The sequence below is a fragment of the Vulpes lagopus genome, chromosome 7 (genome assembly GCF_018345385.1).
Source record: "Vulpes lagopus strain Blue_001 chromosome 7, ASM1834538v1, whole genome shotgun sequence".
Lineage (NCBI taxonomy): Eukaryota > Metazoa > Chordata > Mammalia > Carnivora > Canidae > Vulpes > Vulpes lagopus.
In genome coordinates this window covers 104,626,590-104,641,867 of record NC_054830.1, presented here as the reverse complement: position 1 = coordinate 104,641,867, position 15,278 = coordinate 104,626,590, and the positions used below count along the sequence as shown (strand labels likewise).

At 40.2% G+C, this 15,278-nt stretch overlaps 1 protein-coding gene across 3 annotated transcripts in view; it reads left to right on the top strand.

Annotated features, from left to right (window-relative positions):
- The window catches only part of KDM4C (lysine demethylase 4C), a 119,775-nt gene extending 111,539 nt beyond the window's left edge, over positions 1-8,236 (top strand). For 2 of the 3 annotated variants that reach the window (XM_041762576.1, XM_041762575.1), the window contains 3 exons: positions 19-138; positions 3,368-3,460; positions 8,005-8,236. In XM_041762576.1, coding sequence (XP_041618510.1) covers positions 19-138; positions 3,368-3,460; positions 8,005-8,181 — 390 coding nt within the window. In that variant the 3' untranslated portion in view covers positions 8,182-8,236. Of the gene's footprint in view, positions 1-18; positions 139-3,367; positions 3,461-4,414 lie in introns of all 3 variants that reach the window. The other variant, XM_041762577.1, reaches the window with a different exon arrangement.
- The last annotated feature ends 7,042 nt before the right edge of the window (positions 8,237-15,278 follow it).

Below are 15,278 nucleotides of genomic sequence, written 5' to 3'. Positions count from 1 at the left end.
TGTCTATTTCTTCCACAGAGCCGAGACTGTGTGAAACTGGGCCCTCCTACTGAGGGAGAAGTCGTCCAAGTCAAGTGGCCTGATGGCAAACTCTATGGGGCAAAGTATCTAGGTTCAAATGTTGCTCACATGTACCAGGTGAGTGCTGTCCTGTGGATATGCTTGATGGGATGGACAGGAGAAGCCAAAGGGCAGATGTATATGCATTGTCCTGCTGATCAATAAGCCACATGAATTTGGAGCACCTGTTATTTTATAAAGGCGGCAAAGATTTGATCTCTAATGACCCAGATATTTGAGTTTTATTATCAAGTTCAACACTGGGAAATGAATAGCATGTGAAGGATGGGTTTAATTGTAAAGAATATAGATAGGCTACAAAGATAAGTGACTGGATGCTTTCTTGTGTGTACATCATATGGAGAGAGACTGATTGGCTGATTTATCTCACCATAAGCCAAGACAGTGATGGCTGTTCATCAGCCAGCAGCCCATGAATTAGTGGATTTTGCCTGAGAGACAAACCCCCATTGGGTGTCTCCTCAAACCTAAATCAGTCATGCATGGACACAGTCATGGCCACCTAAGCTTAGAGGAGTGCTTATTTTATGAAAAGTACAGCAATTGGTTGGATATTCACTCTACATATTACTAAAGAGTACATATACAATTGAATGATGAAAATATTTTATCCCTATCAGAAACGAGAATGATTAAACTCTAACAAGGAAAACGACATGGACGGCAGCTGTGTATTTATGTTCCTTCAGGCTTTAAAAAGGAGCACCCTGACTAGAATCAATATGTTGTAGTACTTCCAGTAGCCCAGTGGCAGAAATCAACATTCTCAAGCTAAGCAGTAGAGTAAAAACAGGAAGAGTGAAGTAAAAGAAGAAAAAGTAAGAAGGTTCAGGCATGTTAAGTTAAAAGCAGCTGGTGTATGATAATACTGCCAGTGTCAGCACAGAAATTGTTCAAAGACTGATAAGGGGCAGAAAGAGTACATTTTAAGTACTAGAGCACAATGTAATTAAAGGAGTTGGAAGAAGTAATTAAAGGAGTTGAAAGAAGTTTCAGGAAACTTGAACATTTTTTAAGGTCTAGAAAAACCCAAGGTGAGTAGGGTGGGGAGGACATTTATACGTATGGTGTGTGTGTGTGTGTGTGCACGCGCGCGCGCTCACACGTGTGTGGTAAAGGCTATATCCCCCTTTGTCCTGTGTTAAGTTGCAGACTCAGATCATTTATAACACGGTAGGTGCTGGAGCTTCTTTGTATCAGAATGTCCAGAATTATGCAAAAATCAAAAGACAGACAATTAATACTGGAGACTCCTAGAAAAGAGGCATTACTACATCATTCAAAAGAAAATAAATATAATTAAACAATAAATGCAAAAGTGAAGCATCTTACACGTAGCAAAGCTAGTAGCTACATGAAAAGTATAACGAGGACATGCTGAAATTCAGGCTAATTAGTAATCAGTGTATTAACTTCAGTTGAATTTATGATGGCCTATCAACATAGAACTATAGGCATATTTATAGACTCAATGAAAAAGTTAAGGCTAATATTAAAGTTTTCTCTCAAGTACAAGTAGTTAAAAATTCCTCATTAAACCAAGTGCCCTTTTGAGATCATTTTTCGTTTTGTGTCTAATTATTCAGTCTCATCACTGAATGAGCAAAGATGTTTATAAAAATAGATATAACTGAAAAAATTTCTATTTCACTGTGCTAAATATTCTGCATATGCACTTTTTTGACCCTCACAGTAGACCCTCAAGATAAATGTTTTTGACTCCTATTTTTACAAATGAGGGTAAAAAGGTTACATGAATTTAATAATTTGTTGAAGAGCACACAGCTGGTAAAGGGAAGGGCCCAAGTTTACTTTCAGCTCTGTCCCATCCAGGGTGAACAATTATCCCAGCTTGCAAGGGACTGTTCTTTAGTGCTAAAATCCTGCATCCTGGGAGACCCTTTGGTCTTGGAATGATTGGTCATCTCACCATATTCCTTTTTAGTTTTAATAATTGCCTTTCTCTCTTTTTAGAATCTTTGGATGATCTAAAACAGATGAAACTACTTGTAGGTACAAGTAGTTCTAGTTATGCTATCAAATTGTATAAGTGAGATGACACCTTGGTCTAATTAAATATTAAAGAAACCATTCTGCTAAAACAAGACCAGGAAGAGAAGCCTCCCCATCTCAGCCTTCTGGCAAGTAATGGGAAGCTCTCCTGTGACCAAGACCCAATTCCACCCTGTTGTTTCAGCTTAGTCAAATGTGAGCAGTACATGGATAAGAAATTTAATTATATGTATTATCCTTATTGTAATATTTTAAACTCCAGCAGATTTTTTTTTAATTTACGTAGTATAGCTGCATAGTTTTACTTATCTTTTAACCAGAAGTGCAAGCTTATTTTAATTGCTTTACATGTAAAGATTTCAGATAGACAACTTGGGGACTTCAAAAATATCATAAATGGTTCAGGGTTAGATAGATATTCTATCCTGATTGCATCCCCTTTGTTGTTTGCTCCTGATGGTCATATGTGGTTAAACTTAAACTAAGAATGATCACTTTGAATAGGGAATTTGATGAATTTCCCCCAAATGCTCTAGGTTTCTGTTAGCCAGTGTCACTTTTCTCTGACAAAACCTCCTAAAATGTTGAAAAAACTGGTTATAAAATTGTTTCCTGCCATTCGATTAGCTTGAAGAAAAAGTTTAAAATTTTCATTTTAGATGAAGGTTTTCACAGATTACTGTGGTTTACATGTTATGAGGTTGAGAACCTGGGATTTTCCTGGCCAAATGGTTGAATTTGACAAAAGTGAGTTTTAAGAACTTGAGAAATTACTTTCTGGGAGGATTATTATACAAGAGTAAATATATGAGTATATCTCCCTCATATGGTACCAGAGCCTTTTAAAGAAACAAAAGGTACCAACAAGGCCCCACCAGTCTTAATGCAAAATTGGCCACAATCTCATGTTCTGAGAAATCATTTGAACAGCAGCTATGTTTCTTTGTTTTCACTTTGGGGGTGAGGATAAAGTTTTCATATCACATCTTCAGAGACACTCATTTTCAAGAATTTTGATCTGTTTGAAAACCTACAATGTTCTTGGTTTGATAAGGGAAAGAACTTTTTTTCCTTCCTTAGCTGGTTGGCTGGTTCTCTTGTTTGTTCTGCTTGAGTGCTTTTTTTCTTTCTTTTTTTTTATGTTGTTAATTGGAACCTTGAGAAGAAAATGGTGAGTGCTTCTTTGTTTATGAATGTGTGTGTGTGTGTGTGTGTGTGTGTATGTCTATACGATACACACACATACGTATCATGATGTCTTATTTCACATTAGGTTGAATTTGAAGATGGATCCCAGATAGCAATGAAGAGAGAGGACATCTATACTTTAGATGAAGAGTTACCCAAGAGAGTGAAAGCTCGTTTTGTAAGTGCGGGCAAATATCCCTCAGGGATCTGCCATAGGAATCTTTCATCCTCTGTTTCCCAAGCCCAGCAGTAAACATACTTAGGTGGAATGATTTTCAAGAAAACCAGTGCAACTTTTCCCTTACTTAGGCAAACCTCAAATTTGGCCCTAACGAGGAAACCAGTGCAGGTTCCTTGTTTTGTTTTCTAATGAGATCAAATGATGTTAAATTAATGTCTGTTGCCATACCAAAACAGTTGTTGAATATGTCCTCTGTGCAAGGTACTTGGATCATACAAAGGTACCATCTAGACATTTATAATCTTATCAGCAGACGAAATGTTAAAGGAAGTTTTCAATAGTAGATGAAAGGGGACATAGTAAAAAAATAATAATAAAGGGGACATAGTATAAGTGAATATCTGGTTTTCTAGAGCCTTATCATATATTGATTAACATCCCGCCAGAAACTCATTAATGTTTGTGTCAACTCATAATTAAAGTAGGCTCTCACTTTTCTAACTAAAGAAATTTAAAAAAAGCCCAAAAACTAGATGTGGGAATACTAAAGCTGTTTTTTTTTAAATGTTTTTAGTTTCAAGCTTTATACATGCCATTAAAAGACAAACATGGACAAATAATCAAAACTGAAGCTGTTAAAAAATATAATTCACAATAACTTCGTTTTCATTATTGTATCATAAAATATTTAGTGGACCCTGAAATGAAGTCAATTTTACTCATTTAGAATTGCATCTACCACATTTACAAAATGATAAATCCTAAACAGGGAAATTTGAATGAATGGGATTTTTCTGACTAAAATGAAATTTTTTTCCAGAATAAACGATACCCTTAGTTTTCAGCGAATGCTTATGATATACTTTTCTGCAGTGATAGAGTTAACTTAATTTGGAGAATCCTTGAATTCCTTAAATCTTCAGTTGTATATTTAGCTCCTTTTCCTTTCAGGTGAGGTGCTGGGAACGGGGTAACTGCACCAGGTATCAACTCTCTGAGTGGCATCCTTGAGAGGAAGGTCCTTCAAAGTGAAATAGTCAAGAGCAGAGTGATAGTAACAGCACTGCTACCCACCCAACGAGCAACGTGGCACAGAGGGGACCCACACACCTGAAAATAGACTAACCACCAGATAAGCTGCAGGGAAGAGAAAATCAGATATTCCTATTGTAAAGACAATGGCTAAATCCTAACAAAGATCTAAAAAATATCTGTTCATGCCCTACATCTTAAAATCTCCTAAGAGCAACCTTCTTCAAAATGCTAAAGATGGCTCCTCTCATGCTGTGCTCCTGTCTGCCATTGATTCTCCCTCCTCTTCCTGCCCTCCCTTGTTCCCCCTCCTCCATTCATTCATTCATTCATTCACCCAGAGGTTGAAGGGTGGGGAATGGAGTAGGTAGTCTCTCTAAGGCTCTCAGGTCTTTGATTTTCTAGTGCCTGTGTGATTAAGCACCAGCTGGGTCTTGCAGATTTCAAATACTATTTCTTAATCGTATTAAAAAAATGCTTTCTGCTTTTTGCTCAGATCATAATCTCTCTGTTCCATAATAGATTTGTCTCCAATACCAGGTTGCCTTCCTACATAGCTTTATTTGAACCCAGCTCCTGAGTTTCCTAAGATTCCTTTCTCTGAACAATCATACCAACATCCAACTTTTTTTAATTCTCAGAGAAAATTTCTGAATTAAAAGTAAGTCAGTAAAAAATATATAAATCACATATACTATCTGAATGTAACCTGTTATGTCAAACAATTAAACCTAGTAGAGGGCAGCCCGGGTGGCTCAGTGGTTTAGCGCCGCCTTCAGCCGAGGGCCTGATCCTGGAGACCCGGGATCGAGTCCCATGTCAGGCTCCTTGTGTGGAGCTTGCTTCTCCCTCTGCCTGTGTCTCTGCCTCTCTCTCTCTCTCCCTCTCTCTCTCTCTGTGTCTCTCATAAATAAATAAAATCTTTAAAAAAATAAAAATAAACCTAGTAGAAAATATCTGCAAGAACAAAGGTTCACAGTCACTAAGTCCGATTTGCTATCTCTGTTTTCAGTGAATCAAAGACTTACGTGCACCTGTTATATAGCAAACCAGCCTTTCCTTCAGGTTAGAATATAACCCTCTGGCCCTTCATTGGTCTGTGACTGCTATTTTTTTCCCATTTGGTGAAACAAATCTAATCGGAAAACTCATTGATGGAAGATATTTTATGATTAATCTCTCTTGTTTTTTTAAAGGACGGGTGGCTTAGCAGCCTCACTGCTAAACAGGAGGCCTCATATTTTAATGACTTCTGTTCACCTAGACACACGCTGACTTGGGAAGAAATTTTTCAAAAGAGTCAGCAGTCCACCTCAGTGATTTTTGCGGGGGTTCTTTCCCACTAACTTCAGAAATGGCCCCATTACCTTTTATTGTCTCACAGAATAACCATGGCAACAGTGCATAATTAAGTATTGCTGCTGGTAAATCGGTTTTATTATTGTATTTGAGAGGCTGACTTTTGCTGTTCTCGCACAACGGCAACACTCTCATAGATGTTTTATTTTTCTCCTTTGATAACTTTAGCACTTATTAAAGGGAGAAATACTCAGAGGAAGTACTTTGCCAAGAATGAATGAAACAAAAATGTTTTCTCCTAATGGCAGAGGGTGCTCAACCAATCCATAATCTTTTAGTTATTTTATTTCCGATTGAAACAAGGTAGTGTCGGGGGTGTCCATGCAGGTAGCCTGTTAGTTACCCTGGATAACCATCTCATGAACTGACCAGGAGCATGCCTACTCTGCACTTGGTTCCATTTTTTAGTTTTCAATCTTCTTTGTAGCTGTTTCATTGTTTATCTCTTTTCCACAATTGACCTGTGTTTCAAGTCCTCAAAGCTGTACTCTGCTTGTGTCACCAACCAGGGGGTGGCCTCAGGGACAGTGAGATGTACCGTGTATTGGCATCATCTAGAATGATCTACCTCAGTGAAAACCAGTTGGAAATACATTTTAGGAAACAAGACAATAGGGAATTAGGAAGCAAAAATAGTGTTTTAATGTAGCCTTTACCTGAGCATAACAGAAAAAGTTCACATTCCTTCACCTGGCTAACAATTAATTGAACTACGACTGAGTGCCAGGCATGTTACTTGGTGTGGAGAACCTGTAAAAATCCATACTCACTACCTAATATCCTCACCAACAAAGGGTTCAAGAAGTCACCAGTAGGGAGAAACCTAACTGCCCTCATGCCACTGCGTTGACACTTAAAGTCTTACAGGAACCAAAAGAAGGGCCTGCACGTTTGCCTGTGGCAGAGAAAATAGAATAGCATCCCTGCAGAGGGAAAAAATCCATCTAATAACAGAAAGGCATATGCCAGTAAGGTGTGGCAAGGAACTGCAAATAATTCTGTCTGCCCAGAACATGGGGTAGGATATTACCACGCTATGTAGGTCTAGGGAGCCTGGGTGCCATCTTAAAAGGCTGCAAAGCTATTGAAAGATGATAAGCAGAGATGTCATATAATCAGTTAGTGTGTAGAGCACTTTCTTCTCATGGTTCTGTAGAAAATATCCTGGGAGTATGGCATTTGCCGTGGTGGTTTAGGGGAGGAAATGTGAGGCCTTTGCCATGGGCCAGCAGGGATAATGGAGAAGGGACGGAGGGCTTCAAGGAACGTTTAGGAGGGGCTAGAGGCCATTTGCAGTGACTTTTTGGTTTCTGATCAGTGTAGTCACATGGATAGGATGGTTATGCCATGTATGGAGTAGAAGGAAATAGTAATGGGGAGGGAAGACTTTGAGTTCAATTTAGAGTAGGTTGATTTGAGGTGCCCCTGGGATCAATACACCAAGATGCCTGCTGGGCAGTTAAACACAGAAGGAGGTCTGAAGCAGAGTGAGAGATGTGAGTATCCTTGGCAGAGACCCAGGGATGGAAGCCATGAGTGTAGGCATGAGGGCTCAGGGAGCAGATGTCAAGAAAGGCACAACATCAGGAGCATCGGAGTTGCACAGAGCGTTAGAAGGGGGAACACCAGAGACACCACAGTGAGCACCTAGAGGACGAAGGAGAAAGGCAGGAGGAAAGGCTTATAAAGTGTCAGAGAAGAGAGCTCCCAGCAATACTTGGGGGACAGAATAGTCAAATACATGTAGGATAGAAAGGTGTGAGAGGAACTGGACTGGAGCTGGGATACTTTCAGGGCAGTTGTATGGGCAGAGACCCAGAGGTAAATAGGAATGGGATGAATTAGAAATGACCATTGACAGATTGGTCAAAAACCGAGTCGAGCAAGAGGCAGAGAGGGAAGATGGCCAGTGAGGGAGATGTAATGACAAGACTTTAATCCTGCTTCTGCTGCAGGAAGGTCCCTGGGGGTGGGAGATCCTGAAGAAAGTTGAGGCTACATGGAAAAAGGAGCCCGGATGGAGCAGGTGGGAAAACCTGGGCTAGTGGCCTGGCCTCTGCAAGCCACCTCAAGCTGGCTGGAATCAGATTTTTGTCCATTCTTGTCGTCAAATGCCATGCTTTCCACAGTGTGACGCTGGTTCTTTCTAGTCCACAGCCTCTGATATGCGATTTGAAGACACATTTTATGGAGCAGACATAATCCAGGGGGAAAAAAAGAGACAAAGAATGCTGAGCTCCAGATTTAAGAATGAATATGTGGATGACCCCGTGTACCGCACCTTTTTGAAGAGCTCTTTTCAGAAGAAGTGTCAGAAGAGACAGTAATCTCCATATGCTGCTGCGCTACAGGCAACAGAGCAATTTGGGCTGGAGAAGGAAAGATGAAGGGACAACTTTGGGGCCACACAGTGTATTTCCCTGGGGTAGGTGATAGGGTATGTCTCTGACGGTGGAAAATTAGGCTCTACGGAGTTTGGTCACCCAAACCATAGATTACAAGTGTTACTAATTGGATACAACAATCTGAAGCCATCCCCTGGTCTTGCTTTCCACTTGTGAGCAATTGTCTTGTAAGATCCCAAAGAATTTTTCTAAACGAAAGGAAATAGTAGTGAATTACCCAGCAAAAAATGCCCCTGACAGAGGAGGTGGGTCCTAATTAGGCCCATAGTCAGGAAACACATGGAGACCTCTCCCCAGCCCCAGCAGGTGGGAACCTTGATACCCGGGTAGGAGGGTGATAATTTATATATTTTCCACAGTCAGGGAAGGACTCACACTTACTTGTTTTAAATGGCAGTTTTTATAAAACATTTTTAAAACACAAATGGCCTGTATGGTAATGAGACTTACCTGTGTGCTATCTGTGATTTCCCTTGTACAGAACTTTTACATTTTTTATATCCCTATTACTTTTGATTGTGTCTGATGAGAACTGAGTTATTGGCCTTTGTGAAATTTCTGGCTCTTGAGAAAGAATTCTTATGAATTGTATGGGAATTTTATATATTTAAAGAGGGAGATCTGGGGCTGTTATTTTTAAACACTTTTTTTCCATAATATTCTGAGTAGATATTTATAAAATATATTTCTTTTCATTATGTGTTTGTAAAATTAGAGTTTAAATAAATATGCTTTGATGCATAGTTTTCAACTAATATGATTTTTCCTTTTTAAAACAGCCTGAAAATGTACTAGTGTTTAAAAATAAAAATTTCCATTTTCTCCAATTCTGTCTTCTGACTTGCTTTTTTGTTTACATTTGAATCAACAGAAAAACAAGTTTTCTTCTGGAGCTGGCTAAAAAGTTTGTCAGGCCCTCTTCGTTCACAGACTTTTTACATAACTGGTCACATTGCCAGACCTTTCAGACTTGTCCCTGGGCGTAAAGGCTCATCTGCCTGCCTACAGTGCTGATGGAAGTGTTTTTCCTTCAGCCTCTTCTAGGCTTTGAAGGACTCTGAGCACCTGGAATCTGGAGCATTTCTCACCCCAGATTTCTTGGTCCCCAGTTACCTTTAGAAGAGGCTGTATGGCCTCTCCAGTCCCTCTTCTCACTTTATAGATGAGCTGTGGAGGACCAGACAGGGAAAGGATTGCCTAGGGTTACGGAGTCCTTCGTGGCTGCTTCAGTTAGCTATGGTCACAGTCACTGTATTACAGACAACTGCATAAGCACTTGTTTGGCTTATAAGCCAGCAGGTTGACTGATCTAAGCCGTGCTTGGCTCAGCAGCTGTGCTGACCTTGGCTTGGGCTAGCTCACATGTTCTGCTCCACATGTCACCCATCATCCCAGTGGACCAAATGAGCTAGCTCAGGTATGTTCTTACATCCATGGCAGAGGCCAGAGAGCAAGGGAGCCCAGCTGAGGAGCACACTTCGATCCACTCTCTGGTGTTGGTTAACATCCTATGGGCCAAAGTCTAGAGCCAAGGATTGGACAGCACTTCAGGGTTCCATTGCAAAGAGTGAGGATGTATCATGTTACTGAGTAGAGAGTAAAGAACTGAATCTGTAATAACAGAACCACAGTTAAATCTCAGTTCTCCAGACTGCCCACTGGCCAAGTACTTATTTTCCAGCGTGCCTCATGCCTGAACTCTGAGTTGGGGAAGAGTCCACCAGTCTTACTTTTATAGGGATTGAGCACTCACATTCCCTACCAGTATCATCATATATTTTACCAAGTAATCAAGCTTGTGTTTTCTGTCTCTAGGTTTTGAATGGAACTGACCTGTCTTCTCCACGATATGCCAGGAAAGTAGGTCTGTGTAAGGCATTAAGAAGAATTAATCTAAATAGGATCATGCGTTCTGTACAAGTTTGCCTGTCAGCAAGATTTCTGATTGGCTGCCACAGGGAGGAGGAAATGTGCAGAATCTTATGTGATCTCAAATACAGATGTTTTTTACAGGCTCACTTAACTAATGTTCCTATAACCACGTACAGCTGTATATGGCCTCAGCAAAACAGTGCAGGCCACAGACGCACCCTGGCTCCTGAGAAAGATAGCTTTGTTTCACTGTATTCTGCATAAAGTCATTATTAGCTCTATGACCAGACAGGACGTTAAAGCTTTTTCACTTACTGTATGACACTTCAATTGTAATTTTAATTTCTTTGCATTACACTAACTGCATTTTTAGTGTGTATGTGTAGCATGAAATCGTTGAAGGCTAGCTTCTGGTATTAAAAAAATTGCTAGCTGTGACAATTCTAATGTAAATCTAATTGCAATCTCTTTCTCTGGAGGTTAGGAGATTAATAAAAACTGCCTGGCATATTTCATAACATTTTAGTTCCTTTATGTGTGTTTGAAATGAGAACAGTGTGATTCTTGTCAGTTTACTTTTATTAAGGCACTTTTGTTTAGTTCATCTAGAGAGAAATCACAAAGCATCCACTAACATACATATGGCTTCTTGGAATGAATTATAAATTGCTACTGGTTGATAGTATATGAACACATGTAGACTCGGAATACAAACATATGTAAGAGTGAATGGTCTGGCCCTTCTCCCTGTGCCCATTGGATGTGAAGCAAAGCTGCAGTGCATACAGTGCTGTAAATGACTGGGAAGCTTTGCAAGTAATCATGCTAGAGCGGTATGTATTGCAAAATGACATTGTGCACTTTTTTTTGCCTTTATGTAAAAGGGATCTGAAATTAAACTATGTTTATTTCAGATATTAATCAGCCCCATAAACTTGAGGCTAACTAGAGGAATTCTCATGACATGAAGCAATTATAATTGGCTGGTTGAAAAACTCAGTTGTACTACAAACTCCTTCTGAGAATTCAGATTTGCAGTTGTTGCAAATGTTGCTTGTTCTTTGGCCCAGTCTGTTGTAAAGACATAAAGCACTGACTGTTGGGGAGAAGGATTCCTGGCCTCTGAGGAGGCCTGAACTCTCCAGCAAGTGGATGGACAACCCAGAAAGAAGTCCATCCTCCAGAAGGTTCAGGACCCTTGAAGAAATTGAACTTCATCACGAGCAGTTTATATTAATGATGTATTGAGTGTCTGTTGTGAATACCCAGCCTGCTGAGCTACTTGGTGGTGTTTGTTTACCTTATTTAACCTCCCCAAGAAATCAAAAGTAGCATTCCCCACTTTCATGGAGGAAAATTAAGGCTTAGAGCGGTTAAGTAACTTCTAAATCACTCAACCTTCTCGATGCATGAAGAAAAAGGGATTCTAAATCTGACCCAAAGAAAAGACATTGGATAGACAATTCTGAAACTCAAAAGACAGGTTAGCGCTAGAAATGTAAATGAGAAAGGCATAATTTTTATTGGCAGATGTTTAAATGGAATCTACCTTCTGGCAAAGGCAAAACTATAGGAATGGAAAAAAGATGGATGTTTGCCAAGGACTAGAGGTGGGGCGGGGGGGATGGACAACAAAAGAATCTGAAGGAATTTTTGAGGAGGTGGTGGAAATATTCTTTTTCTTGATTGTGGTGGTGATAACAGGACTGTATGTTTTTCAAAATTCATAGACCTGAACACTGAAATAGGTGGATTTTACTATAGGTAAATAACACCTCAGTAAATCTGACTTAAAATCCAGGTGAAGACTGGGCAAGACTGAGCATGCCCTGTGAGAATAGACAAGTGAGTAGAGAGCAGAGCCCTGAGACAGCTAAACAAATGGGTAGGAGAGGAGCCTGGGAATGAATGCTAAATGGGAAAACCGGGATGCTCCAATGTCCCAGGCATCAAGAAAGACTGTTCCAAAAGAGGAGAGATCGGCAGAGAGAAAATGCTGCAGAGTCCAAGGCCATGTAATTGTTTATTAGGAGGCCTCAGCGACCTTGGTGAGAACAGTTCAGGTGGTTTCAGTTGAGAAATCTATTAACATTCACATTGGTGTTCCCTACTGGACAGGCATCACCTCTTTAGCCCACGTCCCTTCCTCTCTCCCCCGCCCCTTCTCTCTCCTTTAAAGATTTTCTTCTTTGTCTTTAGTTTTCAGAAGCTTGACAATAATGTGTCTTGGCTTTGATTTCTTTGTGTTTATTTCATTTGGGCCTTGCTTAACTTCTTGGCCTTTCACCAAATTTAGGAAATTTTTGGCCATTATTTCTTGGAATATTTTTTAAATTCCACACTGTTCTCTCCATCTGGGACTTCAGTGACAGAAATGTTGGGCTTTTTATTGTTATTACACAGGTCCCAGATGATTTTTTTTTAAGAAATGAAAAAAATTTTAAGGGTTTTATTTGAGAGAGAGCATGAGCAGGGGGAGGGGCAGAGGGAGAAAGAAGCAAACTCCCTGCTGGAGCTCAACTTTTTGCAGTGCTCAATCCCAGGAGCCAAAGGCAGATGCCTAATCAACTGAGCCACCCAGGTACCGACCTCCTTCCCACCACCACCCATGATTTTCTTTAAGTATATTTTTCTCTCTGTTAAGATTGGGTAAGTTCTCTTGATCTGTCCTCACATTTACTGATTCCATCCTCTGTCATCTCCAAACAATTATTGAGCTCACTGAATGAGTTTTTTATTTTGGTTATTATATTTTTCAGCTCTGTACTTCCCATTTGGTTTTCTTTTATATCTTTTTCTACTTCACTGAAATTTTCTATATTTACATTTGTTTCAAGAGAGTTCAGGATTATTCATGGAATCATTTTTCTGATGGCTACTTTAAATCTGTGTCAGATAATTCCAACGTCTAATTCATCTTGGTATTAGTGTGTGTTGATTATCTTTTCTCATTCAATTTATTGTCCTGATTCTTGTTACAACAAATGATTCAATTATAACCTGGACTTTTTTTTTTTGAGATTTTATTTATTTATTCATGAGACACACACACACACACACACACACACACACACACACACACACAGAGGCAGAGACACAGGCAGAGGGAGAAGCAGGCTCCATGCAGGGAGCCGGATGTGGGACTTGATCCCGGGTCTCCAGTATCACACCCTGGGCTGAAGGTGGCGCTAAACTGCTGAGCCACCTAGGCTGTCCTACTGTCCTAACCTGGACATTTTGAATATTATGGTAGAAGACTTTTGATTATATTTAAATCTTTCCTTTCTGCAGGGAGCTGCCCTGTTTTGGCTTAGTGCTTAGGTCCTGGCCTACTTCTCTGGGCTGTGGTTCCAATGACAATCTAGTTTTCAGAGCCCTTCTGGTCTGCTTAGTGTTTGTACTGCTCAGAGGCCACTCTGCAAACCAGGGTACTGTTCTACACCTTAGTTCAGTTCTCAAACTTTCTGGTGAGTTAATGCAAATCAAATCACATGTGTAAGTCAGTCAGCAAATTCTTGTGCATATTTATAGAATTTCATTCTCTGATCTCTGCTCTCTAAGATTACCCTTCCACTCACTAGCTGAAAACATGAGGAACACTCTCTCCTCCCGTTGGGATGGCCCACTCAGTCTCCACTGATAGTGTGCTGACAGGGAGGGAAGTGCCACCCAGGGTGGAAGTCCAGACTCCCCACCCAGTCTCACCAGCACAACACAGAGTGCGACGGGGGAATACCACCCCGGCTCACTTGTTGTCACCATGTGAGGGACAAAAACTCAAACTCCCATTTGGTCTCTCCTAAGACTATCCAGGCAGGGATCATTCATTATGTTTGATTGGATACAATATTGTCAAGAAGATTTTCTTCCTGTTATGCTGCTCTTTTCTGGGTCCTTTGACTCTAGGGAGCAGATTTTAAGTGTTGTTCTTGTTTTGGTTTGGTTTTCCCCCTGTGCATGTTGGTTCCAGTTTTCAGACTTCTCCATTTCCAAGTCCAGGATATATGGGAGATAAGAAAACCCAGAGAACACATTCTTATGCAATTCTTAAATCCTGAAGTTCCCTAGGTAGTCTTCTTGCTTCTTTCAAGATTTCATAGTCTTCTTATGATTGTTCTATTATGTCCATGACTTTTAATTATACTTAACGAGGAGGGGCAGGGAGAACTAAGGCTTCTGCTCCTTTTCTAGAAAGAAGAGTCCTCACTTTTTCTTTAAGATGAGAGAAAATAATTCATTGCTAACAGCAGGGGTCTAGAATTGAAGATCTAAAGAGAAAAATTGATGGAGGAATCCTGAAAGAAGGAAAAGAGATGGAGAGCAGAGGCAGAATGATTGGTCTTACACACGGAAAAGGAGATTTCATCCATGGAGACTGAATTCTTGACTATAAGCAGAAAAGACAGATTATAGAATTGTCTCAGGAAGGGGCTTTCCAGTGCGTTTGGTGTATGGAAAATGGTGTGAAAGAATTAAGGACACTAGGAATAGTTTCTTCCTACCCATCAATCTGGGTTGAAAAAGAAAGGTAGTTGATGCCAAGAGAAAATTGGGAGAAAACAGAAGATGTAGGGAGTGGATAGCTGTAAAAGACTAATTAGTACCCTCCCCCTGCCAAAGATGCCCACAGTCTGTGAATATGTTACCTTACACGGTAAAAGGGACTTCGTAGTTGCTATTAAATACTTTGAGATGGGGAATTATCCTGAATTATCTGGATGTGTCCAATATAATCAGAAGGGTCCATACAAGAGGGAGGCAAGAGGTTCAAAGACTGAAAAGCAGATGTGTTGAAGGAAGAAGTGGGTGAAGTGATCTGCTTGGAAGACAGAAGCAAGAGCCAGAAGCCAAGGAATGCAGGTGGCCACTAGAAGGTGGTAAAGGCAAAACAGATTCTCCCCTAAAGCCTCTGTAAGGAACCAGCCTTGCTGACACCTTGATTTTAACTCAGTGAAACTGATGTCAGACTTCTGGCCTCCAGAGAGTTAAAAAAACACATTGTGTTATAAGCCACTAAGTTTGTATATTATGTTATAGTATCAATGGGAAATTAAGACAACTGCTATACTGCAGGGCAGAGGTTGAGAAAATGAGAGGAGGTTTTCAAGATCAGAAGCGCTGGGGAGAGGAAGAGGAATTAGTTTATG